We start from the raw sequence: 26916 nt of genomic DNA on the forward strand, positions 1-26916 counted from the left end.
GCAATTTGAAAATTAAAGCCTCCTGGAGAAAGTATGTTGTTGGGGTCAGGCTTATGGGTGTTATAGCCAGCTTCCTCTTTCTAGTGTTCTGTTGCTGTTGTCCAGGAGATGTCCACCCTCTGCTCATACCATCATTTTCCCTTGCCATCATGAAGCTTCCCCTGGAGTCTATAAGCCAAAATAAATCCTTTTTCCCCACAAGCTGCTCTTGGTTGGGTGTTTTCTGCCAGCAATGAGAAGCTGACTGCAACAAGGTGAATGACACCATGCCTGGTAGTTTTTCTCTCACGTTGTAGCCCAGTCTGGCCTTGAACTTGTGACATTCCTCCTTCCTCAGCTGCTCAAGTCCTGGATTGGTGGAGAGGATGGCTGAGCAAGACAAGATTACAAGGAGCTAAGATCAGGAGGAGGGAGGTGTACTTAGGGATCACTTGTTCACTGACCCATTGCTTCCTGCTCTGATTTATTTCCCAAGAGTATAGCTGGCTAAAAACAGGGGCACCAATCACTGCAGGATCAAAAATTAAGAGTTCAGGCCAGGTGTGGTGGTGCACACCTTCAATTCCGGCATTTGGGAGGCTAAGCCAGGATCACAACAAATTCTAGGCCAGCCAGGGATACGTGGGGAGATGCTGTTGCTAAAAGCAAACAACAAACGGAAGTGTGCATGGGCCTAGGGGCAGGATCCAGGATCACACGTGGCTCAGACTGGCCTCAGCCTTGCTCTGTAGCCAAGGATGATCCTGAACTCCTGATCCTCTTGCTTCTAATTCCCAAGTACTGGGATTATAGGCATGTGTCACCATGCCAGTTTTGTCTTGATTCTGCCACCAAACAGTTGAGTAACAATGGGATAGTTATAACTATTGTCACCAACTTCAACGGTTTGGCTGCTCCAAACAGGGAGAAAAAAAAGAAGAAAAGAAAAAAAAAATGACAAGTGGAGTGCTGGAGTGAACAGAAGCCACAGTTTTATAACTTAATTCTCATATGTGGACACTCCCCAGGTTGCAGATTCCCCTCAGGGATTAGCAGTAGCTGTGAGCAGAGAAGTAAAGTGAGTTTAGAAGGAGACACGGTTCTTACAAAAGTTTATTACAATGTGCAACAGACTCCGAGACAACACTGAATTCTAACTACAGGTAACAAAGGATGTTATGTTAGGGAGTCCAGATGTTTACATATGGATGGAATAAAGGGTCACCATCATCTCAGGCATAAGGAACAGCTTAATTTTTCACCAGATTTCTTCATTCTACCTGATGTCAGGGGTCTTTCTTCATGACCTTTTTTTTAGGTCCAAGTTTCTTCTGTTCCTCTTTGTGTTTCTATCAAAAGGCTTATCTTCCTCATCCATCTCCTTAGGCTGCTTCATGGCACCACACTGATGGCTGCCACCGCTTCCTCTGACTACCATTAAGTCCTCTCTGGACGGAACTGTTCTGGAAACAGCCCTAAGTGCAGTTCCTAACATTAGTTTGCAACTTAAGTTATACCAGAAGCACATTTAAGCGCCGTGGAGCTTCTCCTGGGGTTCCCTGGAAATGGCTGAGTTGTGAGGCCATCCAGAGGGCTATGATAAAACCTTCAAAGTTCTAAGTTTCAGGAACTTGGTGTTTGTCAGGTCACACCAAGAAATAGACTTTCCTTTCAGGTCAATATCTTGTACAAAAGAAGGAAAAGGTATCTTAATAGCAAAATAGTTAAGATGTTTCTCTTCTACAGAAATACTAAATTCTATTGAGTACTATAAAAAGCAATTCCAAAAGTCTCAGAAACCCTATCATCTGAAGCTCCAGGAATGATGTGACTCTAACACTGAGGCAACCGAAATGCAGCCTGCAAAGCTTCACAGTCACATTAGCTTTTATTTTTTTCCCTTTGGGTTTTTTGAAGTAGGGTCTCACTCAAGCTCAGGCTGACCTGGAATTCACTATGTAGTCTCAGGGTAGCCTTGGACTCATGTTGATCCTTCTACCTCTGCCTCCTGAGTGCTGGGATTAAAGGCGTGTGCCTGGCTTCACAGTCACATTAAGTATGGAAGGATTATTGTTTGACAGTGCAACGTATGTAAGCAGCCTATGGGGCAGAGCAGGACAGGAGACTGCTAAGCGTTCCACTCCTCATGTCCTTTCTCAGGGTAGAGTTTTACATGACGGGCTGAAGCAGAGCGCTCTCAGCCTCTTCAGGAAAGGAAGAAATTGAAAACCAGAGTAAAGTGAAGGGAAGAGGAAAGGAAAGGGTTCTCCTAGACATGAAGAAATCAGAAGACAGAGTTGAAGGGCCTGGACTGTGGCTCAGTGGTAGATTGCTTGCCTACCATGGTTGAGGCCCTGGGGTTGATCATAATTAGGACAACAAGAGCTGGGGGCAGAAGGGAGAAAGGTATCACTGTCTTTCTTGTATCTGTGCTCCCCAGTAAGGTTCAATGCTCCAGTGCTAGTTTGTACCAGTTTAACCTTAACAGCTACCCAAATGTTGAAATCCTTCCATAGTGGAAAGATGCCACTGCCTTGGACTCTTGAAATACCTGCCAACTGTCCTGACCTGTCCTCAGGACTCTGTCTTCTGGCACAGCAGGCAGCCTCTATAACCCTACTGAGATTATAACCAGCATCCATTCTGGTTCTCCGACGCCCCTCCAATACCATTTGGTGCTTTTACCTCTCACTCCAAACCTCATGATCAGTCCAGCTTAGAATGTAGGATTCCCCATCCCTGGAAAGGAATGTTATGATGTGGGAGGTGGAATGGCTAAAATATATGGAAACAATAGAGGAAATGTAGTTCTTAGTCATCAGAAGGAATCAAAGGTCCATCTGTGTCAAAATGGCTAGGGCAGGAGACGTACACCTCATCCATGACGCTCTGGCCAGCTAACAGCGGGTCACCGTGTGGCATGATGTCATCAATCTTTATGTTGTTTCTGAAGACTAGATAATGCACAGAGAGAAAAGTCAGGCCCTGATCCAACTTGGGAGTTCCCAACCCAGCAGAGAAAGTGAGGGAGCTTGGCAGGAAAGGTGCGGAGAAGGCCAGAAGGGATTCTAGGGAAATGGAGGAGTAGGGTGCCTAAGGGGATATTTGCATTTTCCATAAAATGAATCATCAGGACATGAGCCTCCAGTGAGCTTGGAGCTCAGACTTTCTGTTCTAAGACAGGAGAAGTATGAGAGGGACGTGTCCCCTAAGCCCCAGCCCAGGCTTCTTACTTACTTTCCATATCCTTAGTGTTCAACTGCTGCAGATCCTGGGGCAGATCTGGCTCTGACATCAGTGACCATACCGATTTCAGGTTTGGCTCCAGCATTTCTTGAGATCCCATGCATAATGGGCGATCTTGACTAGGCTCTAGCTTTAGGCTGTCTCCCAGATCCAGTAGCTCTAAATCCAGGCACGGTGCTAACTCTGCATCGGACACCAGCTGGGGCTCCAGATCTACCGACTCCAGTTCTGGCTCTAGTTTAAGCTCCGGGGGCTGGTGTAGCTCATCCACCTGTCTAGATACACCACGACAAAAGGGTGGCGATAGAGAGTGTGGGCTTTGGAATCAGATTTTTCCTTCTCTTTTCTTTTTTTTTTTTTTTGGAGGGGGGGATCTTTCGGGGTAGGGTCTTGCTCTAGCCCATGCTGAAATTTATGTGTAGTCTCAAGGTGGCCTTGTACTCACAGCAATCCTCCTACCTCTGCCTCCCAAGTGCTGGGACTAAAGGTGTACGCCACCATGCCTGGCTAAGATAAATATATTTTTAAATATATTTTTATTTTTTAAATTTTTTTGTTTATTTTTATTTATTTAGCTGAAAGTAATGGACAGAGAGAAAGAAAGAGGCAGAGAGAGAGAGACAGAGAGAGAGAAAATGGGTACTCCAGGGTCTCCAGCCACTGCAAACGAACTCCAGATGCATGTGCCCTCTTGTGCATCTGGCTAACGTGGGTCCTGGAGAATCAAGGTTTGAACTGGGGTCCTTAGGTTTCACAGGTAAGCACTTAACTGCTAAGCCATCTCTCCAGCTCCCCCCCCCCTTTTTTTTTAGGTAGGGTTTCACTCTAGCTCAGGCTGTCCTGGAATTAACTCTGTAGTATCCTTTTTTAAAAGAAGGGCTTTGGAACCAGGTATAGCAGCTCCCACCTGCAATCCCAGCATTTAGGGGGCTTAGGCACGTATATTGCCACAAGTTTCAGGTCAGCCTGGGCTACATAGTAAGGCAAAGGCCAGATACAGCTACATAGCCCCGTCTCAAAAGGTCCAGTAAGGGGGGGGGTGTTCAGAGATGGCTTAGTGGTGAAGGCATTTGCCAGCAAAGCTAAAGGATCCCAGTTCAATTCTCCAGGACCCACGTAAGCCAGATGCACAAGGGGGCACATGCATCTGGAGTTCCTTTGCAGTGGCTGGAGGCCCTGGTGTGCCCATTCTCTCTCTACCTCTTTCTCTCTCTTAAATAAATCAATTAATAAGTTATATACATACATATATATATACATATACACATACATATATATACATATATGTATGTATGTATGTGTGTGTGTGTATATATATATGTATATAAGTATATATGTATATATGTATATTATATATATTGGTTTTTCGAGGTAGGGTCTCACTTTAGCTCAGGCTGGCCTTGAATTCATGGTGATCCTCCTACCTCTGCCTGCCTCCCAAGTGCTGGGATTAAAGGCATGTGCCACCACGCCTGGCAATTTTTCAAAAAGAATCTGTTAAAAGAAAATCTAGTTCTATGCTTAGCATCAGACAGGACGCCATTAATACCAGTGATCGTGACCATTATTAACAGAACCAATGTGGAAAACTGGAGTTAGGCAAATTAGAGCCATTCTTCCAGCCCCTGAGGACAGGTAAAGGGTTCAGATCTCACCTGTTAGAGACCACAATGAGTTTATGTTTCAGATACTTTCTCTGTTCTGTGGGATTAACTGTGGGGACATAAAACAGGAATGGAGTAAATTGATAGGTCAGACACATACCTCAAACTTCCCCTAGCCAAAGGTCTTGACAAGCAATTTCCCTCCTAACTGGTGGGCACCGTGGATACGTCTCTTAGCTGCTCTGCTATTGGGGCTCACATGTGCAAGGGGGAAGCTGGACTTAGGGATGTCCAAGATTCTGTGCAATCTAGGAAGGAAGTGCCACACCTTTCCTTTTGTTTGTTTGTTTGTTTCTTTTTCTTTCAAGGCAGCATCTCACTCTAGTCTAGGCTGACCTGGTAGAACAAATGTAACAAAGAAACCAGGCCCACATGATGCTCTAAAGCACAGTTTCAATTGTACACACTTTACCAGGGAGACAGCATGGCCCTGAGTCTCTTCCATATCTATGCCATTGCAGCCTGCTTATAATATGGTATCTAGTTAGTCCAGCCACAGACACAAACACCTCTGAACAAACAGCTTTCTGTTCTAGATGTGTACTTTCTGGTGTTTTTTTTTTTTTTTTTTTTTTTGGTTTTTCAAGGTAGGGTCTTGCTGTAGCCCAGGCGGACCTGGAATTCACTATGTAGTCTCAGGGTGGCCACGAACTCACATCGATCCTCCTACCTCCACCTGCAGAGTGCTGGGATTAAAGGCGTGCGCCACCACGCTCAGCCTTTTTTGTTTTGTTTTGTTTTTGAGGTAGGATCTCACTTTAGCCCGGGCTGACCTGGAATTCATTTTGTATTATCAGGCTGGCCTTGAACTCACAGCAGTCTCCTGAGTTCTGGGATTAAAGGCGTGAGCCACCAGGGCGGGTGACCTTGAACTCTTGATCCACCTGCCGAGTGCTGGGCTTCCAGACATGCACCACCACACTCGGTTTGTTTCCCACCTTTTTCCTGGTAGTAGCGCCCAAAAGCCTCATCCCGAGGGATTCCGGGATACAGGAAGCGCAGCGGGTTCTCAGGGATGTTCTCCTCGGTGAGGAGCTGGTAGTGGTGGATGATTTCGGTCAGCGGGAGTGACTGCAGGACCTCCTTGGTGTAAGGCTGCACAGAGTAGATGAGCACCTTGTCTGTGGAATGAAAGCAGGACAAGTGAGCTGCAGAGATGGGGCTGGCCAAGCCCGGAGCTGTGGTGACATCCAGGAAAGGGCCTAGGAGGTCAAGGGAAGGCGGAGGGACTGAAGGTGGGCCTAGCAGAAAGCAAAGGCTGTGGCCATGACAGGGGGGCAGAGCAGCTGACCATCCTCCTGATGTTCCACCCAAGAGCAGGTAATGCCCCCTTCAGAAGATTCACTGAAGCGCAGCAGGAAGGTGCCAGAGATGGTCTTCTTCAGCAGCCGGCGCTCCTGGGTCCGGCTTACAAAGCCCATAATGCAACTGGAGCAAAGAAAGCTGCTGTGAGACCCCAAGGCCCCTGTTCCCATTGTATGAAAGACAGTACCAAGTTTTGGCAGTGACAATGACAATATACCCACCCCCTCAAGGTTAGAGGAGGTGCAAGGTTCAGTGACATCACACAGACCAAAAAAAAAAAAAAAAAGCACCTTACAAAGGCCGGGTGATCTGACTGGAGGTAGTGTGATGGACAGGGCCCAGCCCTGGCATCATGCAGGCCTGGGTCTGCATTCCAACTCTGTCCCTTGGGCAAATTCCTTCATTTCTCTAAGACTTGGCTGTCTCCCATGAAATGAAAGTGGCAACAGCCCACCACTTAGTGTGGTTACGAGGATTAAATGAGGGAAATCAAGAGAGCACCCTATAGGCTCTGTATCACAAGCAGGGCTTTGCATCAGTTTCGGTCTCTCAGTTGGCCACATGGGGGCGCACAAAGTCCACCCTGAGACCCGGGGTAGGGGGGAACTGGCTGGGAACGGGGACCAGGGCCTTACTTATCCTTCCAGAGGTCCTTCAAGTGGTCGTGTATCAACTCCAGAATTTTGTCCAGCCATGTCCAGAAGGGTATCTTTCCAGGGGGGCTCTCTCGCTGAAGGAGGAATGAAAAGGCAGGAAGGGATGTGATGGGGACAATATTTTGACTGGAGACCAGAGGCTTCAGAGAGTTGCTTACCTTACTAAAGTCTGCCCAGGACAATGAGGGATCCTCCAGCCTGGATTCCTTTCCTGTGGAACAGAGTCACATGGCTCCCTTGACTGAAGGAGGCAAAGCCAGGCAGGGGCCATGGCCCAGACCAAGGGGAGGGACAGGGTTAGGTCAAGGAAAGGCTGAGTGAAAAGATGGGACCTATACCGAACAGCTTGTTCTTCAGCATGGCCAGCTGCTCAGGACTGAGGCCTCGGTCAACATAGGAGGAGAACTGCCAGCTGAGAGCAGGCCCCAGCAAGCTCCAGGGGGCCTGAGGCGGCGCGCAGAAGAACCTCTGGTTCTGCAGGGAGAGGGGGACAGCTCAGAAGCAGCCTCTTGCACCAAGTCTCCCCACACCTTCCTCTCTTCTTACCTGCGGAGTTGAGCTGAGCATATTGAACCAGAGAATGGAGGCCCAGGCAACAGAGAGTTGGCTCATGTTAGAAATAATCACCACAGGGAGAGTGTCCGCCTGGGGAGCAGACAGGAGGCACGGAGCAAGGATGTGATGTTTCCAATGCAGACATTTGCTCAGGGACAGGGGAAGACAGCCCACCCCGAAAGGCTTCAGTTCACTCCCTCCTGTTGCCTTGTCCCAAATCTGCTTCGTCACTCACCTGGAGCTCCATCTTGAGACCCTGGTAGAAATACTCGACTGTGATGGTGAGGATGTGCAGCTCCTCGGTCACCGCCAGCGGCCCCTGTGACAACCAGAAACTCTGTAAGCACGGGGCCATTTGGCAAGTTGCTGGCTTTACCTTACTGCTCTGAAAAGTTCTCAGCCTTACCTTATTGTTGCCTTTTCCCAGACCATTTGAACGTTGCTCTGTCAATGTCTGTCAATGGAGAGGAAAGGGAATAATGTCAGAGTGGGCTCTCGAGGTCTTTGGAACCTGCTTTGCCTCAGGACCTGGAAACTTCCTCTGACCCCTCTTCCTGTAGAATAGAAGGGGCTGGAGAGATGGCTCGGTGGTTAAATGTGCTTGCTTGTAAAGCCTGATGATGCAGTACCCCCCACACAAATTGCAGCCTGTGTCTGGAGTTGGTTTGTGGTGGCAGGAACAGAAGTCAAAGCTACTGATCCTTCTTACCAAAAAGCCAAAGTCCCAAATCAAGCCATGTTTCTGGCCATTCTCAGGGGTCAAGGTTTTCTGGTTTGAGGTCAGAATGTTAAACTTCCGGAAGCAGCTATTCCTAAAGATAGCAAAAGATAAGAGCAGAGTTAGTTTATTTATTTTCTCTTATTTATGTTTATTTTTAAGGATATGCTCTCACTCTAGCCCAGACTGACCTGGAACTCACTTCATAGTCCCAGGTTGGCACTGTTGAACCCACAGCGATTCTCATACGTCTGATTCCTGAATGCTCTATTTTTTTTTTAATTATTTATTTATTTATTTGAGAGCAACAGACACAGAGAGAACGACAGATAGAGGAAGAGAGAGAATGGGCACGCCAGGGCTTCCAGCCTCTGCAAACGAACTCCAGACGCGTGCGCCCCCTTGTGCATCTGGCTAACGTGGGACCTGGGGAACCGAGCCTCGAACCAGGGTCCTTAGGCTTCACAGGCAAGCGCTTAACCGCTAAGCCATCTCTCCAGCCCTGAATGCTATTTTATTTTATTTTATTTTATTATTTTATTTTATTTTATTTTATTTTATTTTATTTTATTTTATTTTGGCAAGGTCTTACTTTACAGCTCAGGCTAGGCTCAACTTCGTAGGAATCCTCCTACCTTTTGTCCCAAAGGCTGGGATTACAGGCATTTGCCACCATCATATCTGGCCAGTTAATTTTAAAACTCAGAAGGAAAAAAAAAATCCACTTTATTCCAGACCTCTCCTTCCCCCTTTGTCCATGTCTCACCCAAGTCCCTCTCTTCCTTGTTTGGGTTCCCACAAGACTTGCCAAATGTGGTTGAGCAGGTCATGCATGCAATGCACAAATGTTTGCAAATGTCCTTAACCAGGCACCTACCCTGATAACTGAGGAGGATTCCTGAAAAGAAATGTAAGAACATGTTAGGAAGTAAATTAGGAATTTGGTTTGTTTTTTTTTTTAATTATTTATTTATTTATTTGAGAGCGACAGACACAGAGAGAAAGACAGATAGAGGGAGAGAGAGAGAATGGGCGCGCCAGGGCTTCCAGCCTCTGCAAACGAACTCCAGACGCGTGCGCCCCCTTGTGCATCTGGCTAACGTGGGACCTGGGGAACCGAGCCTCGAACCAGGGTCCTTAGGCTTCACAGGCAAGCGCTTAACCGCTAAGCCATCTCTCCAGCCCTGAATGCTCTATTTTTATTTTATTTTATTTTATTTATTTATTTTATTTTATTTTATTTTTATTTTATTTTATTTTATTTTGGCAAGGTCTTACTTTACAGCTCAGGCTAGGCTCAACTTCGTAGGAATCCTCCTACCTTTTGTCCCAAAGGCTGGGATTACAGGCATTTGCCACCATCATATCTGGCCAGTTAATTTTAAAACTCAGAAGGAAAAAAAAAATCCACTTTATTCCAGACCTCTCCTTCCCCCTTTGTCCATGTCTCACCCAAGTCCCTCTCTTCCTTGTTTGGGTTCCCACAAGACTTGCCAAATGTGGTTGAGCAGGTCATGCATGCAATGCACAAATGTTTGCAAATGTCCTTAACCAGGCACCTACCCTGATAACTGAGGAGGATTCCTGAAAAGAAATGTAAGAACATGTTAGGAAGTAAATTAGGAATTTTTTTTTTTTTAAATTATTTATTTATTTATTTGAGAGCGACAGACACAGAGAGAAAGACAGATAGAGGGAGAGAGAGAGAATGGGCGCGCCAGGGCTTCCAGCCTCTGCAAACGAACTCCAGACGCGTGTGCCCCCTTGTGCATCTGGCTAACGTGGGACCTGGAGAACCGAGCCTCGAACCGGGGGTCCTTAGGCTTCACAGGCAAGCGCTTAACCGCTAAGCCATCTCTCCAGCCCAGGAATTTGGTTTTTATAGTCAAACAAATCTAGGCTTAAGCCCACCTCTTATGGCCTGGCAGAAGAGACATGATAATTCTGAGCCTACAGCCCGTTGTCTTATTTGCATGGCACATGGGTAACTCATGGGGTTGTCAGTTCAATGAAATGAGTATGTGACGTGCTGCATGACGCACAGTAAGTGCTTAACAAGAGGCAGGCGCTATTTTTTTTTTTTAAGGCAGGGTTTCACTGTAGCCTGGGTCACCTAGAACTCACTCTGTACCCCAGGCTGGCCTATAACTCACGGCAATCCTCCTACCTCTGCCTCCCGAGTGCTGGAATTAAAGGTGGGTGCCACTATACTCAGCTAGGTGTTATTACTTGTATAAGGTAAGACTGGAAAGGGGAAACAGGAGTAAGCACTTCCACTACCCCATATCCTGGCACCCTTCATCTGCCCCAACTCACTTGTCAATAGAAACCTTTGCCATCAAGGACTTGGTGCCTTCCTGGAGTCTCACCAGCAGCCTGGAGAAGACATGGATAAATTGGTCAATCTCAACCACCTGATGGGTCAGATGTTTGAGGAAAAAGGGATGAGATTAGAAGAGGTAGGCGAACTGAAGAGAACAAGAAAAATCTCAGAAGCAGGAGGATGTACAAAGTAAAAAAAAAAAAAACAAACCCACACAATGGCAGGCTGGAAAAAGAAGACAGTAGTTCTGAGATGCCAACCTTGCTCGGATGGTGAACTTGTTCCCAGTCTTGAGGATGAGGGGCCGATGGGGAGTTTGAGGCATGCAGGGCTGGTTTTCCACCACAAAGGCTCTGGGGTGAGAAGTGGAGGAAGAATATATAGGTCAGTGTCTGTAGGAATGGTCCTGTGTTTTGTCTCTCTCTCTCTCTCCCCACAGACCGGCCCCTAGGCACCAGACCTTTGCAGCAGGCGTTGTAACAACTCTGTGACTTGGGCGTTCTGGAGATCCACACCTGTGGTTAAAGGATCGCCCTTATACCCAAGCATGTGTTTCAAATCCTCTAGTTGTTTTAGCAGCTGCCGCAGGTGAAACAAAAGTTTCGCTCCAGCCGTGAACCTGAATGACAGAATCCAGAAAGAGGGAATGCACAGGTTTCCTGAAGTTCCCACTGGGGCTCTGAGATCTTCTGTGACCACGCCGAGAGTCAGAAACCATCAGAATCCAAAGCCAAATGTGCCACCCCGCCCCCGGCAGCATGCCAGTCCCAGTATTCTCAAGGCAGAGGCAGGAAGATGGTAAGCTGGAGGGCAGCCTGGACTACACAATGAGACCCTGTGTCAAGAAAAAACAAAAACTAGGGGCTACAGAGATGGCCCAACAGTTAAAGGCACTTGCTTACAAAGCCTGATAGCCTGGGTTCAATTTCACATAAAGCTAGATGCACAAAGTAGTGCATGCTTCCAGAGCTCATTTGCACTGGCAGGAAGCCCTGACACATCCACACACTCTTCCCCTGTGCCTCTCTAAATAAATAAATAAAATATAACAACAAACAAACAAACAAAAAAACCAAGGGCTGGAGAGATGGTTTAGTGGTTAAGGTGTTAAGGTGTTTGCCTAAGGATCCAGGTTCGACTCTCTAGGTCCCATGTGATCCAGACGCACAAGGTGATGCCTGCGTCGGGAGTTTGTTTGCAGTGGCTAGAGGCCCTGGCATGCCTAAAGCCTGTTGTCTTATTCGCATGGTACATGGGTAATACCCAACTCATGGGGTTGTTGTCTAATAAATAAAAATAAAACAACAACAACAAACAACCTAGCTCAGTTGGTAGTGCTTCCCTAGCAGTCACAAAGCCATAGGTTCAATTTCTAGCGCCAGATAATATTGGGCATCAGGGTATATGCCTAAAATTCCAGCATTTGGGAGCAAGAGACAGGAAGATCAGAGGTTTGGTGCCACCCTGGGCTACATGAAATCCTATTTCAGGGAGAAAAAAAAAAAAAGCAAGCAAGCAAATATACAAAACAAAACCCAGGAAGGGCTGGAAAGATAGCTTAGTGGTTAAGGCACTTGCCTGCAAAGCCTAAGGACCTTGGTTTGATTCCCAGAAACCCACATAAGCCAGATGCACATGGTGGTGCATGCATCTGGAGTTTGTTTGCAGTGGCTAGAGGGCCCTGGTCCATCCATTCTATCTAGCTCTTTCTCTCTCAAGTAAAAAAAAAAAAAAGTCCAGGAAGCATTTGACAGATAATTCAATATGATTCATTAGCCAAGAAATAAAAGTCAAAGCCATTTTCACACAAAACTGATAAAACATTTATAAACATGCCAGGTTTTTTTTTTTTTCTTTTTGGGGGGAGGGTTCTTGAGGTAGGGTATCACTCTAGCCCAGGCTGACTTGGAATTCACTAACCACCTTGACCAGCTTTTAAAAATTTATTTTATTTTATTTATTTGAGAGAGAGAGGGAGAGAAGAGAATGGGCATGCCAGGGACTCTGGCTGCTGCAAATGAACAACAAACGCATGTGCCCTCTTGTGCATCTGGCTTACATGGGTCCTGGGGAATCGAACCTAGGTCCTTTGGTTTCAAAGGCAAGTGCCTTAACCACTAAGCCATCTCCCCAGCCCTTTTTTCCCCTTTAATTTTAGAGAGAGAGAAAGTATGAATGCACCAAGGCTTCTTGCTATTGCAAGATCTCCAGATGCATGCTTTATGCATATGGATTTATGTAGGTACTGGAGAATAGAACCCTGGGCCACCAGGCTTTACAAGCAAGTGCCATGAACCACTGAGTAATCTTTCCAGCCTGACAATTAACATTTTTTAAAATTTTGTTTATTTGCAGGCAGAGAGAGAGAGGAGAGGAGAGGAGAGGAGGGGAGGGGAGGGGAGGGGAGGGGAGGGGAAGAGAGGAGAGGAGACACAGAGAATGGGCATGCCAGGACCTCTAGCCACCACAAATAAAAATCCAGATGCATGAGCCACTAAGCTTTACATGGTTACTGGGGACTTGAACCTGGGTTGTTAGGTTTTGCAGGCAAGTACCTTAGCTGCTTAGCCATCTCTTCAGTCCAAATTTTAAAAATATTTTATTTGGCTGGGCATGATAACGCACATCTTTAATTCCAGCACTTGGAAGGCAGAAGTAGGTGGATCACCATAAGTTTGAGGCCACCCTGAGACTACATAATGAATTCTATGTCAGCCTGAGCTAGAGTAAAACCCTATATTAAAAAACAAAAACAAATTATTTGTATTTATTAGCACAAGACAGAATAGGCACACTAGTGCCTCCAGCCACTGCAAATGAACTCCAGATGCATGTGCCACCATGTATATCTAGCTTATGTGGGTTTAGGGAGTCAAACTTAGGTCCTTAGGCTTTGCAGGCAAGTGTTTTAACTGCTAAGTCATCTCTCTAGCCCCCTCCCCATTTTTTGATATAGTTTTAAACATTTTATTTTATTTACCTATTTTCTTTATTTATTTGAGACAGACAGAGGGCGAGAGAAAGAGATAGAGAGAGTGAGAATGGGTGCGCCAGGGCCTCCGGCCACTGCAAACGAACTCCAGACCCATGCACTACCATGTGAATCTGGCTTATGTGGGACTTAGAGAATCAAACCTGGGTCCTTAGGCTTCACAGGCATAAACCTTAACTGCTAAGCCATCTCTCCAGCCCTAGCCCCCAATTTTTAAAAAAATATTTTTATTTATTATTTGAGAGAGAAAAAAAATAGGAATCAGGTATGGAGAGAATGGGTGTGCCAGGGCCTCCAGACACTCCAAACGAACTCCAGAAACTTGCATTTCCTTGTGCATCTGGCTTTTGTGGGTCCTGGGTAATCAAACCTATGTCTTTTGGCTTTGCAGGCAAGTGTCTTAACCACTAAGCCATCTCTCCAGGCCTAATTTTTTTTTGGGGTGGGGGGTTCATGGCAGGGTCTCACTCTAGCTCAGGTTGACCTGGAATTCACTGTGTAGTCTCAGGCTGGTCTCAACTCAAGGTGATCCTCCTACCTCAGCCTCCCAAGTACAATATCCTTACTTCTTCCCTCTCTCCCTCCCTCCTTCCTTTCTTCCTTTGTGAGAGAGACAGTACACACTACAGCCTCTAGCTACTGCAAAGGAACTCCAGATGCATGTGCATCGGTTTTAGGTGGGTACTGGGGAATTGAACCCTGGTTGTCTTAGGTTTTGCAGGCAAGCAAGATCTTTAACTGTGGAGCCATTTTTCTAGCACTTAGCTTCCCCGCCCCCTGAGGTAAGAGGTTGCTCTCTCCCAGGCTGACCTGGAATTCACCATATAATCTCAGAATGGCCTGAAACACTGATCCTCCTACTTCTTCCTCCTAAATGCTTGGATTAAAGATGAATGCCACCATGCCTGGCTTTACAATGTGATTTTAAAAAATATTTTATTTATTTGAGAAAGAGTGAGGCAGATAGAGAAAGAATGGCATGTCAGGGCCTCTATCCACTGCAAAAGAACTCCAGACACATGTATCACCTTGTGCATCTGGTTTACATGAGTATTGGGGAATTGAACCTGGGTCCTTAGGCTTCACAGGCAAGCACCTCAACTGCTAAGCCATCTCTCTATCTCCTACAATATGATTTTTAAATTTTATTTTGAGGGCTGGAGGGTTTCCTTAGTGGTTAAGGCCTTTGCCTGCAAAGCCAAAGGACCCAGGTTCGAGTCTCCAGGACCCACGAGAGCCAGATGCACAAGGAAGTGCACATGTCTGGAGTTCATTTGCAGTGGCTGGAGGCCCTGGCATGCCCATTCTCTCTCTCTCCCTCTTTCTCTGACAAATAAATAAATAAATAAAAATATTTAAATTTTGTTTTGAGGGATGTTACAGTCAGCTTCAAGTTGTTGACCGAAAATATATGGCCAAGAGCAGCTTGTGGGAGGAAAGGGTTTATTTGGCTTACAGACATGAGGAGAAGCTCCATGATGGCATGAACAGAGTGTGGAAATCACCTCCTGGCCAACATCAAGTGAACAGCAGCAGCAGAAGAGTGTGCCAAACACTGGCAAGGGAAAGCTGCCTAAAATATCCATAAGCCCGCCCCCAACAATACACTACCTCCACGAAGCTCCAACTGCCAAATTACTACCACTTGGGAACTTAGCATTCAGAACGCATAAGTTTATGGGGGATACCTAGATCAAACCACAAGGGGTTTAAGGAGATGGCTTAGTGATTGCAAAGCCTGCCAGCCTGGGTTCAATTCCCCAGTGAAGCCAGATGCACAAAGTAGTACATGTATTTGGAGATGGTTTGCAGTAGCAAGAGGTCCCAGTGTACCCATATTCTCTGTCTCTCTTACAAATAAATAAACAAAATTAAATTTTTAGGGCTGGAGTTCGTTGGCAGTAGCTAGAGGCCCTGGTATTTGTTCTCTCCCTCTCTCTGTTTGTTTCTTTGAGGTAGGGTCTCACTCTAGCTCAGGCTGACCTGGAATTCACTATGTAGTCTCAGGCTGACCTCGAACTCATGGGGATCCTTCTACCTCTACCTCCCAGGTGCTGGGATTAAAGGTGTGCGACACTATGCCCAGCTTCTCTCTCTCTTTAATAAATAAATTTAATTTAAAAAATGGAGGGGCTGGAGTGATGGCTTAGCAGATAAGGTGCTCGCCTGTGAAGCCTAAGGACTCACGTTCGACTTTCCAGGTCTCATGTAAGCCAGATGCACAGTATCGCAAGCATGCAAGCTTGCACATACGCACAAAGGAGTTTGACTGTAGTGGCTGGAGGCCCTGGCACACCAATTCTCTCTCATAAAAAAAGAATAGGCCAGGGCTGGAGAGATGGCTTAGTGGTTAAGGTGTTTGCCTGCAAGCCAAAGGACCTCAGTTCGATTCCCCAGGACCCATGTAAGCCAGATGCACAGGGTGCACATGCATCTGGAATTCCTCTCTACTGGCTGGAGGCCCTGGCACAACCATTCTCTCTCCCTCAAATAAATAAATAAATAAATATAAAGTTAAAAAAAAAAGAGCCACCCAATTGCTCAGGCAATAAAACCACAGATTAATCACTGGGACCTCATGAAATTACAAAGATTTTGCTCTGCAAAGGACACAGTAAAAAAAGCAAAGAGGCAACCTACAGAATGGGAAAAAATCCTCGCCAGCTATATATCTGATAGAGGATTAATATCTAGGATATACAAAGAACTCAAAAAGTTAAATAATAAGGAATCAAATAAGCCAATCAAAAAATGGGCTATGGAGCTAAATAGAGCATTCTCAAAGGAAGAAATACGAATGGCATATAAGCATCTAAAACAATGTTCTACGTCACTAGCCATCAGGGAAATGCAGATTAAAACTACATTGAGATACCATCTCACTCCTGTCAGATCGGCCACCATCATGAAAACAAATGATCATAAATGTTGGCGGGGATGTGGAAAAAGAGGAACCCTTCTACACTGCTGGTGGGAATGCAATCTGGTCCAGCCATTGTCGAAATCAGTGTAGAGGTTCCTAAAACAGCTAAAGATTGATCTACCATATGACCCAGTTATAGCACTCCTAGGCATATATCCAAAGGACTCATCTCATTTCCTTAGAAGTACATGCTCAACCATGTTTATTGCTGCTCAATTTATAATAGCTGGGAAATGGAACCAGCCTAGATGTCCCTCAACTGATGAGTGGATAATGAAGATGTGGCACATCTATACAATGGAGTTCTACTCAGCAGTAAAGAAAAATGAAGTTATGAAATTTGCAGAAAAATGGATGGACCTGGAAAGGATTATACTAAGTGAGGTAACCCAGGCCCAGAAAGCCAAGCGCCACATGTTCTCTCTCATATGTAGCTATAGATGACTGGGCTTCTGCGTGAAAATGAAAATACTTAGTAGCAGAGGCCAATAAGTTAAAAAGGAGACATAAAGGGAAGAGAAAGGAAGGGAGGAGGGTACTTAATGGGTTGATATTGTATATATGTAAGTACAATGATTGTGATGGGGAGGTAATATGATGGAGAATGGAATTTCAAAGGGGAAAGTGTGGGGCGGGGAGGGAGGGAATTACCATGGGATTTTTTTTATAATCATGGAAAATGCTTATAAAAATTTAAAAAAAAAAAAAGAGCCAGGTGTGGTGGCACATGCCTTTAATCCCAGCACTCAGGAGGCAGTGGTAGGAGGATCTCTGTGAGTTTATTTATTTTTGAGACAGAGACAGAGATAATGGACATGTCAGGGACACTAGCCATTGTAAATGAACTCCAAACACGTGCCACCTTGTGCATTTGGCTTATGTGGGACCTGAGGAATTGAACCTAGGTTCTTAGGCTTTGCAGGCAAGCACCTTAACCACTAAGCGATCTCTCCAGCCCAATGCTTGAATTCTTTTCAACATTTATAATCAGAAAACATTCTCTTTGTTAAAACAATAAAACAGCCAGGTGTGGTTAGTGCATGCCTTTAATCCCAGCACTTGGGAGGATTACCAACATACTACGAAAAACCAACAAACAAAAAAAAGAACAATAAAGCAAAATTCCAACACAATGACAATGTCACCGCGAAGAAGCAAAGGTAGTATAAAGTATACACTTGAACCCAGCAATACCAGTCCTGGGAAGTTAAATTACATAAATGATTAGGGATCTAAACAAAAACGTAGCTACACAGATAGTTATTGCAGAACTGCTTAAGGTACCCAGAAATCAGAGTGCCCTCTTCTTGAGTTCATAGTGGCACCATAGCCCCCTTCTGGCCCACACCACACATGCTCAATTAGACCCTCTAAATATCTCAATCTGTAAAAAGAGGCCAGGATGGGGCTGGAGAGATGGCTTAGTGGTTAAGGCATTTGCCTGCAAAGCCAAAGGAGCCTGGTTCGACTCTCTAGGATCCACATAAGCCAGATGCAAAAGAGGGCATATGCATCTGGAGTTTGCAGTGGCTAAAGGCCCTGGCACGGCCATTCTCTCTCTCTTCTCTCTCTGCCTCTTTCTCTCTCTCAAATAAATAAATAAATTGTGTGTGTGTGTGTGTGTGTGTGTGTGTGTGTGTAAATAAAGAGGCCAGGCTTTCCAAAATGAGGTTTCCTTTTTTGGACTTGCCTTTCTGCAGTCTTAGACCTGCAGACTCTGAAGTGATAGTGTGTGATTGAGGTTAGCCTTGAACTTTCTATACAGCAGAGGATGGCCTTGAGCTCTTGCTTCTCCCATCTCCACCTCCTAAGTGCTAGGATTACAGCCACCATACCTGGCCTAGGACACCAGGTTTTCTTTTTCTGTTTTGGTTTTTCAAGGTAGGGTCTCACTCTAGCTCAGGCTGACATGGAATTCACTATGTACTCTCAGGGTGGCCTTGAACTCATGGTCATCCTCCTGCCTCTGCCTCCCAAATGCTGGAACTATTGGCGTGCGCCACCATGCCCAGCTGGAGTTCATTTATAGCAGGTGAAGGCCCTGGCATGCCTATTCTCTCCCTCTTTCTCTTTCTTTCCCTATATTTTTTCTTTCTCTCTCAAATAAAAATAAAATATTTTTTTAAAAAGGTATTTTCTCTCACCATTTTTCCAACTGTTGTAGACTGAGGTCCGTCGGGGCTCCAATACAGGCTTTCTGCTGCTTCACTTTCCACTCATCCAGCTTTGGCAGTAATAGGTCAATCAGGGTAGTTAATCGGCCTATCAGTGCTTGGGAGGTATTCAGCACCTCCTGGGAAGGGAAACATGAGGGTGTTAAGCACCTCCCGCCCGCCATCACCCATCATCATCCAGTTGATGATAAAGAGAAATGAAGCAAAGGGTAAGGTGCTAGACACCCCACACACCTCATCTCCCCAATTCCCAGCTGCCCTCTGCCCTCTCACTTTTCTCATTCTGTCCAGTTTGTTGGCAGTTTCCTGCACAAGCTGCTGCTGCTGCCTCAGATGGGTGTCGGAAAAGGGCATCTTCTCTGAAAGACAGAAGCAGGCGTCAGACCCGAGGATCCCTCCCATCTCCTCCTTGGCCAGGGTCTCAGAAGTGTTGGAGGAGGACTGGGGGAACCCAAGCACAGCCCAGGGACCTGGGGGCCCTCAGGCAAATTCTGAACCTGCTAAGGCAGTTTTCTGCACATTTCTTTCATTATTCACTAGCTATACCTTAGCTACATCTCCAGTCCAACTTCCATAACACACCCTGGCATTTGTGTTTTGCGTGGCCACAGGATTATGGTCACTGACACGTGTGGGCACAGGTGACTGCTCCTCACTGGAGCTATCTATCCCGTCTGCTGTCTCCCACTCTATACCAGCCAGCACACCCAGTGTCTTTCTCCCACCCTTCTGTGCGATCTTACTTTGATGCAGAATGGTGTATCTGAAGCTGAAGACATCCTCTAGGTCTTTCTGTTTTTCGATGAATTTCACCAGGTTCTGTAGAGGAGACAGGGCCCCAGGGAGGCTGACTCGGAGGGAGGAGGAAGGCTAAGCCGTGCTTGCCTGCCCCAACTCTTGCTGCATCCACCAACCTCCATCATGGTCTCTAAATCCAGGATCCGGGATTCAATCTCACTGTGATGACTCTCCCCCACAGGTGGCTCATGGGCTGGCATCTCTTGCTCCTGAAATAAGAGGCTCTGAGCACCTCTTTTTGTTCTGTTTTGGTTTTTCAAGGTAGGGTCTTGCTCTAGTCCAGGCTGACCTGGAATTCACTATGGAGTCTCAGGGTGGCGGTGAACTCACAGCATTTCTCCTACCTCTGCCTCTCCCAAGCGCTGCTGAGATTAAAGGCATGTGCGACCACGCCCAACCTCCTGCACTTCTTTTTGTTTGTTTTTTGAGGTAGGGTCTCACTCTAGCCCAGGCTGACCTGGAGTTCACGATGTAGTCTCAGGGTGGCCTCGAACTCATGGCAATCCTCCTACCTCTGCCTCCCAAGTGCTGGGATTAAAGGTGTGCCCCACCACACCCAAATTCTCTGAGTACTTTTGAACTCTTGAACTTTCATCCCTAAAATCTGGACCTGAAGTTTTATACCATAGGATGCAGGGAAATCCTGTTCAAAGAAACATTTCCTGAGTCTTTTTCCATGGTCTCATTCTATTGCAGGAGCTCCCAACATCACCATCCAATTGTTCTCATCACCTGAGCTCTCTGAGCCCGATTCAAAATTTTTTTTTCTTCCAGAAGAAGATTAAAGATCATCTCAGCCAGTTGGGTAGGACCCTTGGGAAAGGCCTAAATAGGAAAAGAAGGAGGGTCATTCAATTCAAGCACCTTCAGTGGGTTGCCACCCTCCAATGTACCCAGTAGTTCCCCTTCGTCATGGTCCCTAGCCCTCTGCCAACAGGGTTGTCTAGACTCAGTCCTTTTCTCTGCCAGTGATGCACTAAGTTCCAATCTCTGTCCCCTCTCTTTGAACCTCCAGGGACTGTTTCATACCTCAATCCTTGCTCTACATTCAGCTGTCAGTTCTACCCTATTATGCCCAACTCCTCTCCCAGTACCTGAATGTCCCGATAGAATTTCCGCAAGTTGTGCTGTAGCACAAAATAATGAGAGTCCTGGCCGTAGTGGTCACACTGGTTGAGCTGATGCAAGAAGTGATAGTACAGCATGTTGGCCTTGGAATTATCATTGTCCAAAACAGCTTCACTCCTGAGCACCAGGAAAGATAACGATTAGCGTCTCTCAAAGCAGCTGGCGTCCTAACATCTTCCATCCCTCCTAGGATATTTCTAGGGCCTGAGAGGTTTGCAAGAAAGCAACCAACTTCTTTATTACCCCAAGTCTTGAAGCCCTCACCAGTTCTGTTCTTCAATCCAGGCAGCCAAGTGCTGTCGAACATCCACTGGCAGGATGCTCTGCACATAGAGCTGATGCAGCTGGTCCTGAAATGGGTGGTCGAGATTCCGCAGCATTTCCCACTGTGCCATTTGGACTGTTAAAAGGATGTGGGTTCTCAATTGGTTATTTTGCTGGACCAAATCATCTAGTCTTGTGATTATTTTCTTTTTATCATTCCCTTCCTTTTTTTCTTTCTTTCCTTTTTCTTTTCTTTTTTTTTGTTTTTTTGTTTTTGTTTTCTGAGGTAGGGTCTCGCTGTAGCCCAGGCTGACCTGGAATTCACTATGCAGTCTCAGAGTGACCTCAAACTCATGGCGATCCTCCTACCTCTGCCTCCCAAGTGCTGGGATTAAAGGTGTGCGCCACCACATCCTGCTCTGTTGTTTCGTTTTTGTTTTTTGGAGGTAGGGTTTTGTTCCAGCTCAGGCTGACCTGGAATATACTATGTAGTCTCAGGGCCTTGAACTCATGGCGATCTACCTACCTTTGCCTCCTGAGCGTTGGAATTAAAGGCATGCACCAGCACATCTGGCAACTTATTCATTTTGAATGTTGGTCCCCAGCTGGTGACAATTGGGAGGTGGAGCCTTGCTGGAGGAGGTGTGTTGTTTGGGGTGGGCAAAGAAGTGTTAGAGCCAGCTCCCCCTTGACAGTTAGGCTCACTTTCTTGCTGCTATTTCTACCTGTTATAGGCAATGAGGTGATGTCCAGCCTCTGCTCATGCCATTCTGTCCCCTGCCATCATGAAGCTTCCTCTCAAGACTGTAAGCCAAAAATAAAATAAACCTTTCCCCCCCACCCTCTACCAGGATAGAGTCTCGCTCTAGCCCAGGCTGACCTGGAATTCACTATGTAGCCTCAGGGTGGCCCCAAACTCATGGCAATCCTCCTACCTCTGCCTCCCAAGTGCCTGGATAAAAGGCATGTGAGAGCATGCCCGGCTCAATACACTGCTTTTGGTTGGGTGTTTTATCTCAGCATCAAGAAGGTAACTGCAACAGTCACCAAGCCCAGCTATATGATTAACTTATAAAAATGTTTGCCAAGTGTGACCCTACCTTGAATAAAACAAAACAAATAAAGTTTAAAGACAATGTCTTGCTGGGCATGGTGGTGCGGGCCTTCAATCCCAGCACTTGGGAGGCAGAGGTAGGAGGATTACTGTGAGTTCGAGGCCACCCTGAAACTACATAGTGAGTTCCAGGTCAGCCTGGTCTAGAGTGATACCCTACCTCGAAAAACAAAACAAAACAAAACAAAACACAAAAGACAATATCTCAGTTCTTCAGGCAGTAAATGAGTGCTAATTAAAAAAACAAGGGACCAGTTCTAAGATTTAAATACTTAACAAAAAAGTAGTCCTTTCTCTGGGCTTGGTGGCGCATGCCTTTAATCCCGGCACTTGGAAGGCAGAGGCAGGAGGATCACTGTGAGTTTGAAGCCACCCTGAAACTATGTAATGAATCCCAGGTCAACCTGGGCTAGAGTGGCCCCCTACTTCGAAAAAATAACAACAAAAAAAGTAGTCCTTTCAAGTATACTGCACACTGAGGTTAGGGCTGCACCACCATGCTTTCTTCAGCTCTCTCTCACTTGGGCACGTATTTTGAACTCAGCAGGCTTTACTGAAACGAACTACTTTGTTTGTAACTACACAATAGTTTTGCCTTTCAGTACCTTATCCTTTTCTTTTAAAAAAATTTTTTTTGAGAGAGAGAATGAGTGTGCCAGGTCTCTTCCTACTACACCACTGCAAACGAATTCCAGACACATGCGCAATGTTGTGCATCTGGCTTTATGTGGGAGAATGGGGAATCGAACCCAGACCTTCACAGCTTTGCACCTTTAACCGCTGAGCCAGCTCCCCAGCTTACCTTTTACTATTTATTTATTTACTGACACAGACAGAGACAGAGACAGAGAGAGACAGAGAGAGAGAGACAGAGAGAGAGAGAGAGAGAGACAGAGAGAGAGAGAGAAAGAATGGGAGAATGAGGGCCTTCAGCCACTGCAAACAAACTCCAGATGCATCCGCCACCATGGTCCTTAGGTTTTGCAGGTAAATGCCTAAACTTCTAAGTCACCTCTCCAGCCCAGCCCACTTATTATTTATTTTTGTTGTTGTTATATAACAAACAAGGAAGTACATTGTGCCTATCTTTGGCGTGCCCCCAACCCGAGCGTCAAAAATAATGAACGGGGAGGGGGAGGGAAGCTGGAGAGACGGCTTAAGAGTTAAGCGCTTGCCTGTGAAGTCTAAGGACCCCGGTTCGAGGCTCGATTCCCCAGGACCGACGTTAGCCAGATGCACAAGGTGGCACACGCATCTGGAGTTCGTTTGCAGTGGCAGGAGACCCTGGTGCACCCATTCCCTATCTGCCTCTTTCCCTGTCTGTCGCTCTCAAATAAACAAAAATAAAAAGATAATAGAGCTGGTTTCTCATCACATAATAATGCAACCGGAAGCGGGGGCGTCAGGTTGAGGAGCTCTTGCCAGCTAAAGGGCAGAGGTGGTGTTGCAGGGGCGAAACCTTGGGGACCGTGGCCTTTCCCAGAGATCTGGCACATCCACCCTACCCGGCGCACCTTGTCGGGACCTACGTACCCTATTAGGGTGCAGCACCGCTCCCTCTCGAGGCTCCGGTGGTGACCGCCACTCCTCAAAGGAAGCTCAAGGACCAGGGTTCCCCCGACCTCGCCCAGTCCTTCTGCCGGCCCTGGGACAGAACCAGAACGCAGATGGTCCCAGTGAGCAGCTGAACCCTGGTTCCGGCTCGGGACGGACACCCGCAGCCAGCCAGCCACGCCCTCCCCCAGGTCCGGTGCCCATTGGCGACACCGCCCTCCGCCCCCCGCGCAGGGTGGGACCAGAGGCTCGCAAGCCACGCCTCCGACGCCAGTGATTGGCGGAGAATCCACGCTAGAGCCCGCCCATCGCAGGGGGCGGGGCCCAGCTAAAGACGCAAACCCGACGCGCCGGCGGCTGACTTTCGAGAACCGGTGCTCTGGCCAAGGAAACGAAAGTGTAGCCCGGCGGTAACGCACTAGGAGGGGTGGTGCCAGAACTTCTAATTTTTGGGATAAGGAAGGAGGCTCGATTTTGACTTTCTTCCCTCCCTCCCTCTTCCCTCTCCCCCTCCTCTCCCCTCTCCCTCTGACCCGGTGCCCTCCTGTAGCTCAGGCTGGGCTGGGATGCACGCTGTAACCCAGGACAGGCTTCTGGAGAGTGCTGGCATTACTGATGTGAGCCACCATGCCCTGGCTGAACCCTAACCACCCCCCCCCCCCATCCTACATTTGCTGGAACTGTCTTCCTCTTGAACAACCAATTAGAAGTTTGGATCCGCCACCCTCAGAGGTTTGGATTTTGAGCACACCAGATGATAGAACTTTGTCAGAACATCCAATTTATTTGTTCTGTGGTTATCACCCTTTATATTCCAAGACTACCAGCCCCAATATCTCAGCCATAGCTCCTTAATAAGATCCATCCCCAGTAGGAGGTTGAATTTGCGGCTTCTGGCACCATGGGGACCCGGGTAGTTTTTTCCTCCATGTCACTTACATCTGGGATGACCCACAAGCCATCCTTTCTGGTCTCGGGCTGAGAAGTGTTTGCCTCTTTCTCATCGTAATAATACCGGATCAGCTGCAGAACCCCAACTTTGAATGCTGGTTTAAGTGCAGCACTGATGGCTACACCGGTGGGCCCCCCTGACAGACCAGCCATGGTCATCAGGAGGTCATAACCCAGATCTATGGCCCCATCTTGGCCCCGTTGCTTGGCCTTGTCAGAACAATTCTGAATGGCATAGTACAAAGCTGTGCCCAGGTTATAGTAGGCTCCTACTGCTGGCAGCAGCTGGACGATGTTGTGCACGCCCTGTTCCCGCTCATTCTCACAGTGCACGCTGGAGAGGGAACGCTGGGCTCTCTTTGGACCTGGCTGTTCCCTGGCTAAGAACTGCAAAGCAGAGACCAGGGCCTCCTCTGACACTCTCAAGTGGGGGTTTCTGCCTTTCTGGAGTCTCTGAAGATAGTGGGTGAGGGCCTGTGTAGCCTTCACGCCCCCCAGGCGGTAGAGCTGAATCTGCAGGACCACCGCATCTGTCTGACAACCAGCTGCCTCCAGCGCACTCCTGAGAGCCAAACCTATAAGGAACTTGGAGAGCGGGAACAAGTGAGTAAAGCCAGGGAGGGACTTTGGGAGCAGGGCCCGGCAAGGCAAAGGATCGGAGGAGGGCAGCTGGGATTCCAGGACTGAGGGAAGGTGCATCTTGGAGACACTTGTCTGCTCAGGATATGGCATGGCATCCACAGGGCACAGCAGGGCGCAGCAAAGAAGTGTCATGAAGACTCGGAGGCTCTGCATGTCTGGAGAGAGAAGAGATTCAAGACGTGCAAATGAGGGCTATAGGCTGGAAAGGAGCCCGAGCCTCATGGGACGCTTCCTCCGCCAGCACCTACCTCCAAGCTGTTGTTACTTAAGGGCTGGGAAATGTAACCTAGTTGCTCCCACGTGGCCACAGGGACTTCCCTGTTTTGTGCCCACCCACTTTATAGGGTCCCCAGATTACCACACAGTCCAGTGGTTGAGAAGTGAGACTGCCGCTTCGGTAGGCTTGGTTGCCCTTCGCTCCCGTTGTGCCTGGTTCTCTATCCTCTGAGGAAAGGAGGTGTTTGCTTTTCCCTGTGATCAGTAAGGGATGTCGTTTCTACAAATATTTGTACTCACTGCTCAAACCTTGCCCCCTTGTTGCACAGTCAAGTTCAATACCTAATATTCTGCCCTTTGACAGAAGGTCCTTGCCACATTCCCATTCCAGGCTCATTACAGGATCCCAGAAAATTAAGAATTAAATGATGTTAGCGGGAAGAGGAGACACAGGAGAGGGCAGTGGGGAAGGGAGGTAGATTAGAACAAAGAATGATGGCATATATGAATAAAAATGCCATAATGACACCCGTTTAAAATTTTTTATTTTATTTTTTTTGTTCATTTTTTATTTATTTATTTGAGAGCGACAGACACAGAGAGAAAGACAGATAGAGGGAGAGAGAGAATGGGCACGCCAGGGCTTCCAGCCTCTGCAAACGAACTCCAGACGCATGCGCCCCCTTGTGCATCTGGCTAACGTGGGACCTGGGAAACCGAGCCTCAAACCGGGGTCCTTAGGCTTCACAGGCAAGCGCTTAACCGCTAAGCCATCTCTCCAGCCCTAAAAATTTTTATTAACAACTTCCATAATTATAGACAATAAACCACGATATTTCCCTCCCCCCTCACTTTCCCCTTTGCAACTCTACTCTGCATCATAGCCCCTCCCCCTCTCAATTAGCCTCACTTTTGTTCTAGTATCATTTTGTCCTCCTATTGTGATGGTCTTGTGGAGGTAGTGTCAGGCACTGTGAGGTCATGGATATCCAGGCCATTTTGTGTCTGGAAGATTGCATTGTAAGCAGTCCTACCCTTCCTTTGGCTCCTACATTCCTCCCATCACCCCTTCTACAATGGACCCTGAGCCTTGGAAGGCGTGATAGAGATGTTTCAGTGCTAAGCACTCCTCAACACCCATTTTTGTTAATTAAAGAGTTAGGGCTGGGGAGATGGCTCCGTGGCTAAGTGCTTGAAACATAAGCATGAGTGCCTGAGTGTGATCCCCAGAACCCACGTAAAATGCCAGGTGAGGTGTGGCGTGCTTCAGTAATCTCAGCTGTGCGAGAGGAGACAGGGAATCCTTGGCACTCACTGGCTAGCCAGTCTAGCTGAGACAATGCTCTAGGTTCCATGAGAGGCCCTGTCTCAAAGAAGAAAGGCGGAGAGCAATGGATGGAGGAAGACATCGACATCTACCTCTGGCCCCCACATGCACGTGCACACCCACACATTCCTGTAATCCCAGCAATCTAGAAGTGGTACCAGAGGATTGCTGGTTTGAGGCCAGACTGGGTAATGTTGAGAGCACAGGTCTGTATTGTGATACCAATCGCATGAGAGATGGCTTTCAGCAAACTCAAGCACAAGTAAGCTAATTGGTAGGCCAGCCACACAGAGAGCATATTTCCATTATCAAGGGGGTAGCTGCATGCTAGATTTATCCCAGATTCCCTAAAGAACCACCAGATTGGGGGCTAGAGGGATGGCTTAG

The 26916-nt window shown here is 47.1% G+C and overlaps 2 protein-coding genes across 4 annotated transcripts; both read right to left on the bottom strand.

Moving 5' to 3' along the window:
• Window positions 1-1074: 1074 nt before the first annotated feature.
• Window positions 1075-23574, bottom strand: Stat2 (signal transducer and activator of transcription 2). Of its 3 annotated transcripts, none has more exons than XM_045152509.1 (24): window positions 23373-23574; window positions 20726-20861; window positions 20428-20578; window positions 20066-20158; window positions 19450-19542; window positions 19279-19354; window positions 18809-18894; window positions 18506-18654; window positions 10907-11065; window positions 10707-10799; window positions 10440-10499; window positions 9687-9707; window positions 8115-8217; window positions 7812-7859; window positions 7641-7724; window positions 7397-7495; window positions 7189-7324; window positions 7009-7061; window positions 6830-6924; window positions 6181-6317; window positions 5828-6010; window positions 4881-4938; window positions 3217-3500; window positions 1075-2933 (listed from the first exon to the last, which is right to left on the bottom strand). In XM_045152509.1, exons 2-24 carry the CDS (start codon window positions 20854-20856, stop codon window positions 2791-2793), a joined length of 2535 nt encoding a protein of 844 aa, XP_045008444.1. In that variant the 5' UTR covers window positions 20857-20861; window positions 23373-23574; the 3' UTR covers window positions 1075-2790. The 3 variants fall into 3 exon arrangements, with proteins under 3 accessions (XP_045008444.1, XP_045008443.1, XP_045008442.1); XM_045152508.1 differs by lacking the exon at window positions 9687-9707 and adding an exon at window positions 9001-9021 and having other exon boundaries at window positions 18770-18894; XM_045152507.1 differs by having other exon boundaries at window positions 18770-18894.
• A 656-nt stretch (window positions 23575-24230) lies between these two features.
• Window positions 24231-26656, bottom strand: Apof (apolipoprotein F). The gene is made up of 2 exons (XM_045151658.1): window positions 26647-26656; window positions 24231-25153 (listed from the first exon to the last, which is right to left on the bottom strand). The coding sequence occupies exons 1-2, from the start codon at window positions 26654-26656 to the stop codon at window positions 24231-24233; spliced, it is 933 nt and encodes a 310-aa protein (XP_045007593.1).
• Window positions 26657-26916: the final 260 nt, after the last annotated feature.

The sequence above is a fragment of the Jaculus jaculus genome, chromosome 6 (assembly GCF_020740685.1).
Source record: "Jaculus jaculus isolate mJacJac1 chromosome 6, mJacJac1.mat.Y.cur, whole genome shotgun sequence".
Lineage (NCBI taxonomy): Eukaryota > Metazoa > Chordata > Mammalia > Rodentia > Dipodidae > Jaculus > Jaculus jaculus.

Bases quoted from the DNA above. Each gene is read 5' to 3' on its own strand.
- Stat2 (XM_045152508.1), bottom strand. From the start codon at position 20,856: ATGGCACAGTGGGAAATGCTGCGGAATCTCGACCACCCATTTCAGGAC. The intron at 7,325-7,396 runs GTAAGAAGAGAG...CTCTCCCTGCAG, and splicing joins TGCTCAGCTCAACTCCGCAG to AACCAGAGGTTCTTCTGCGC. The intron at 3,501-4,880 runs GTGAGATCTGAA...TGGTGTATCTAG, and splicing joins CTCATTGTGGTCTCTAACAG to ACAGGTGGATGAGCTACACC.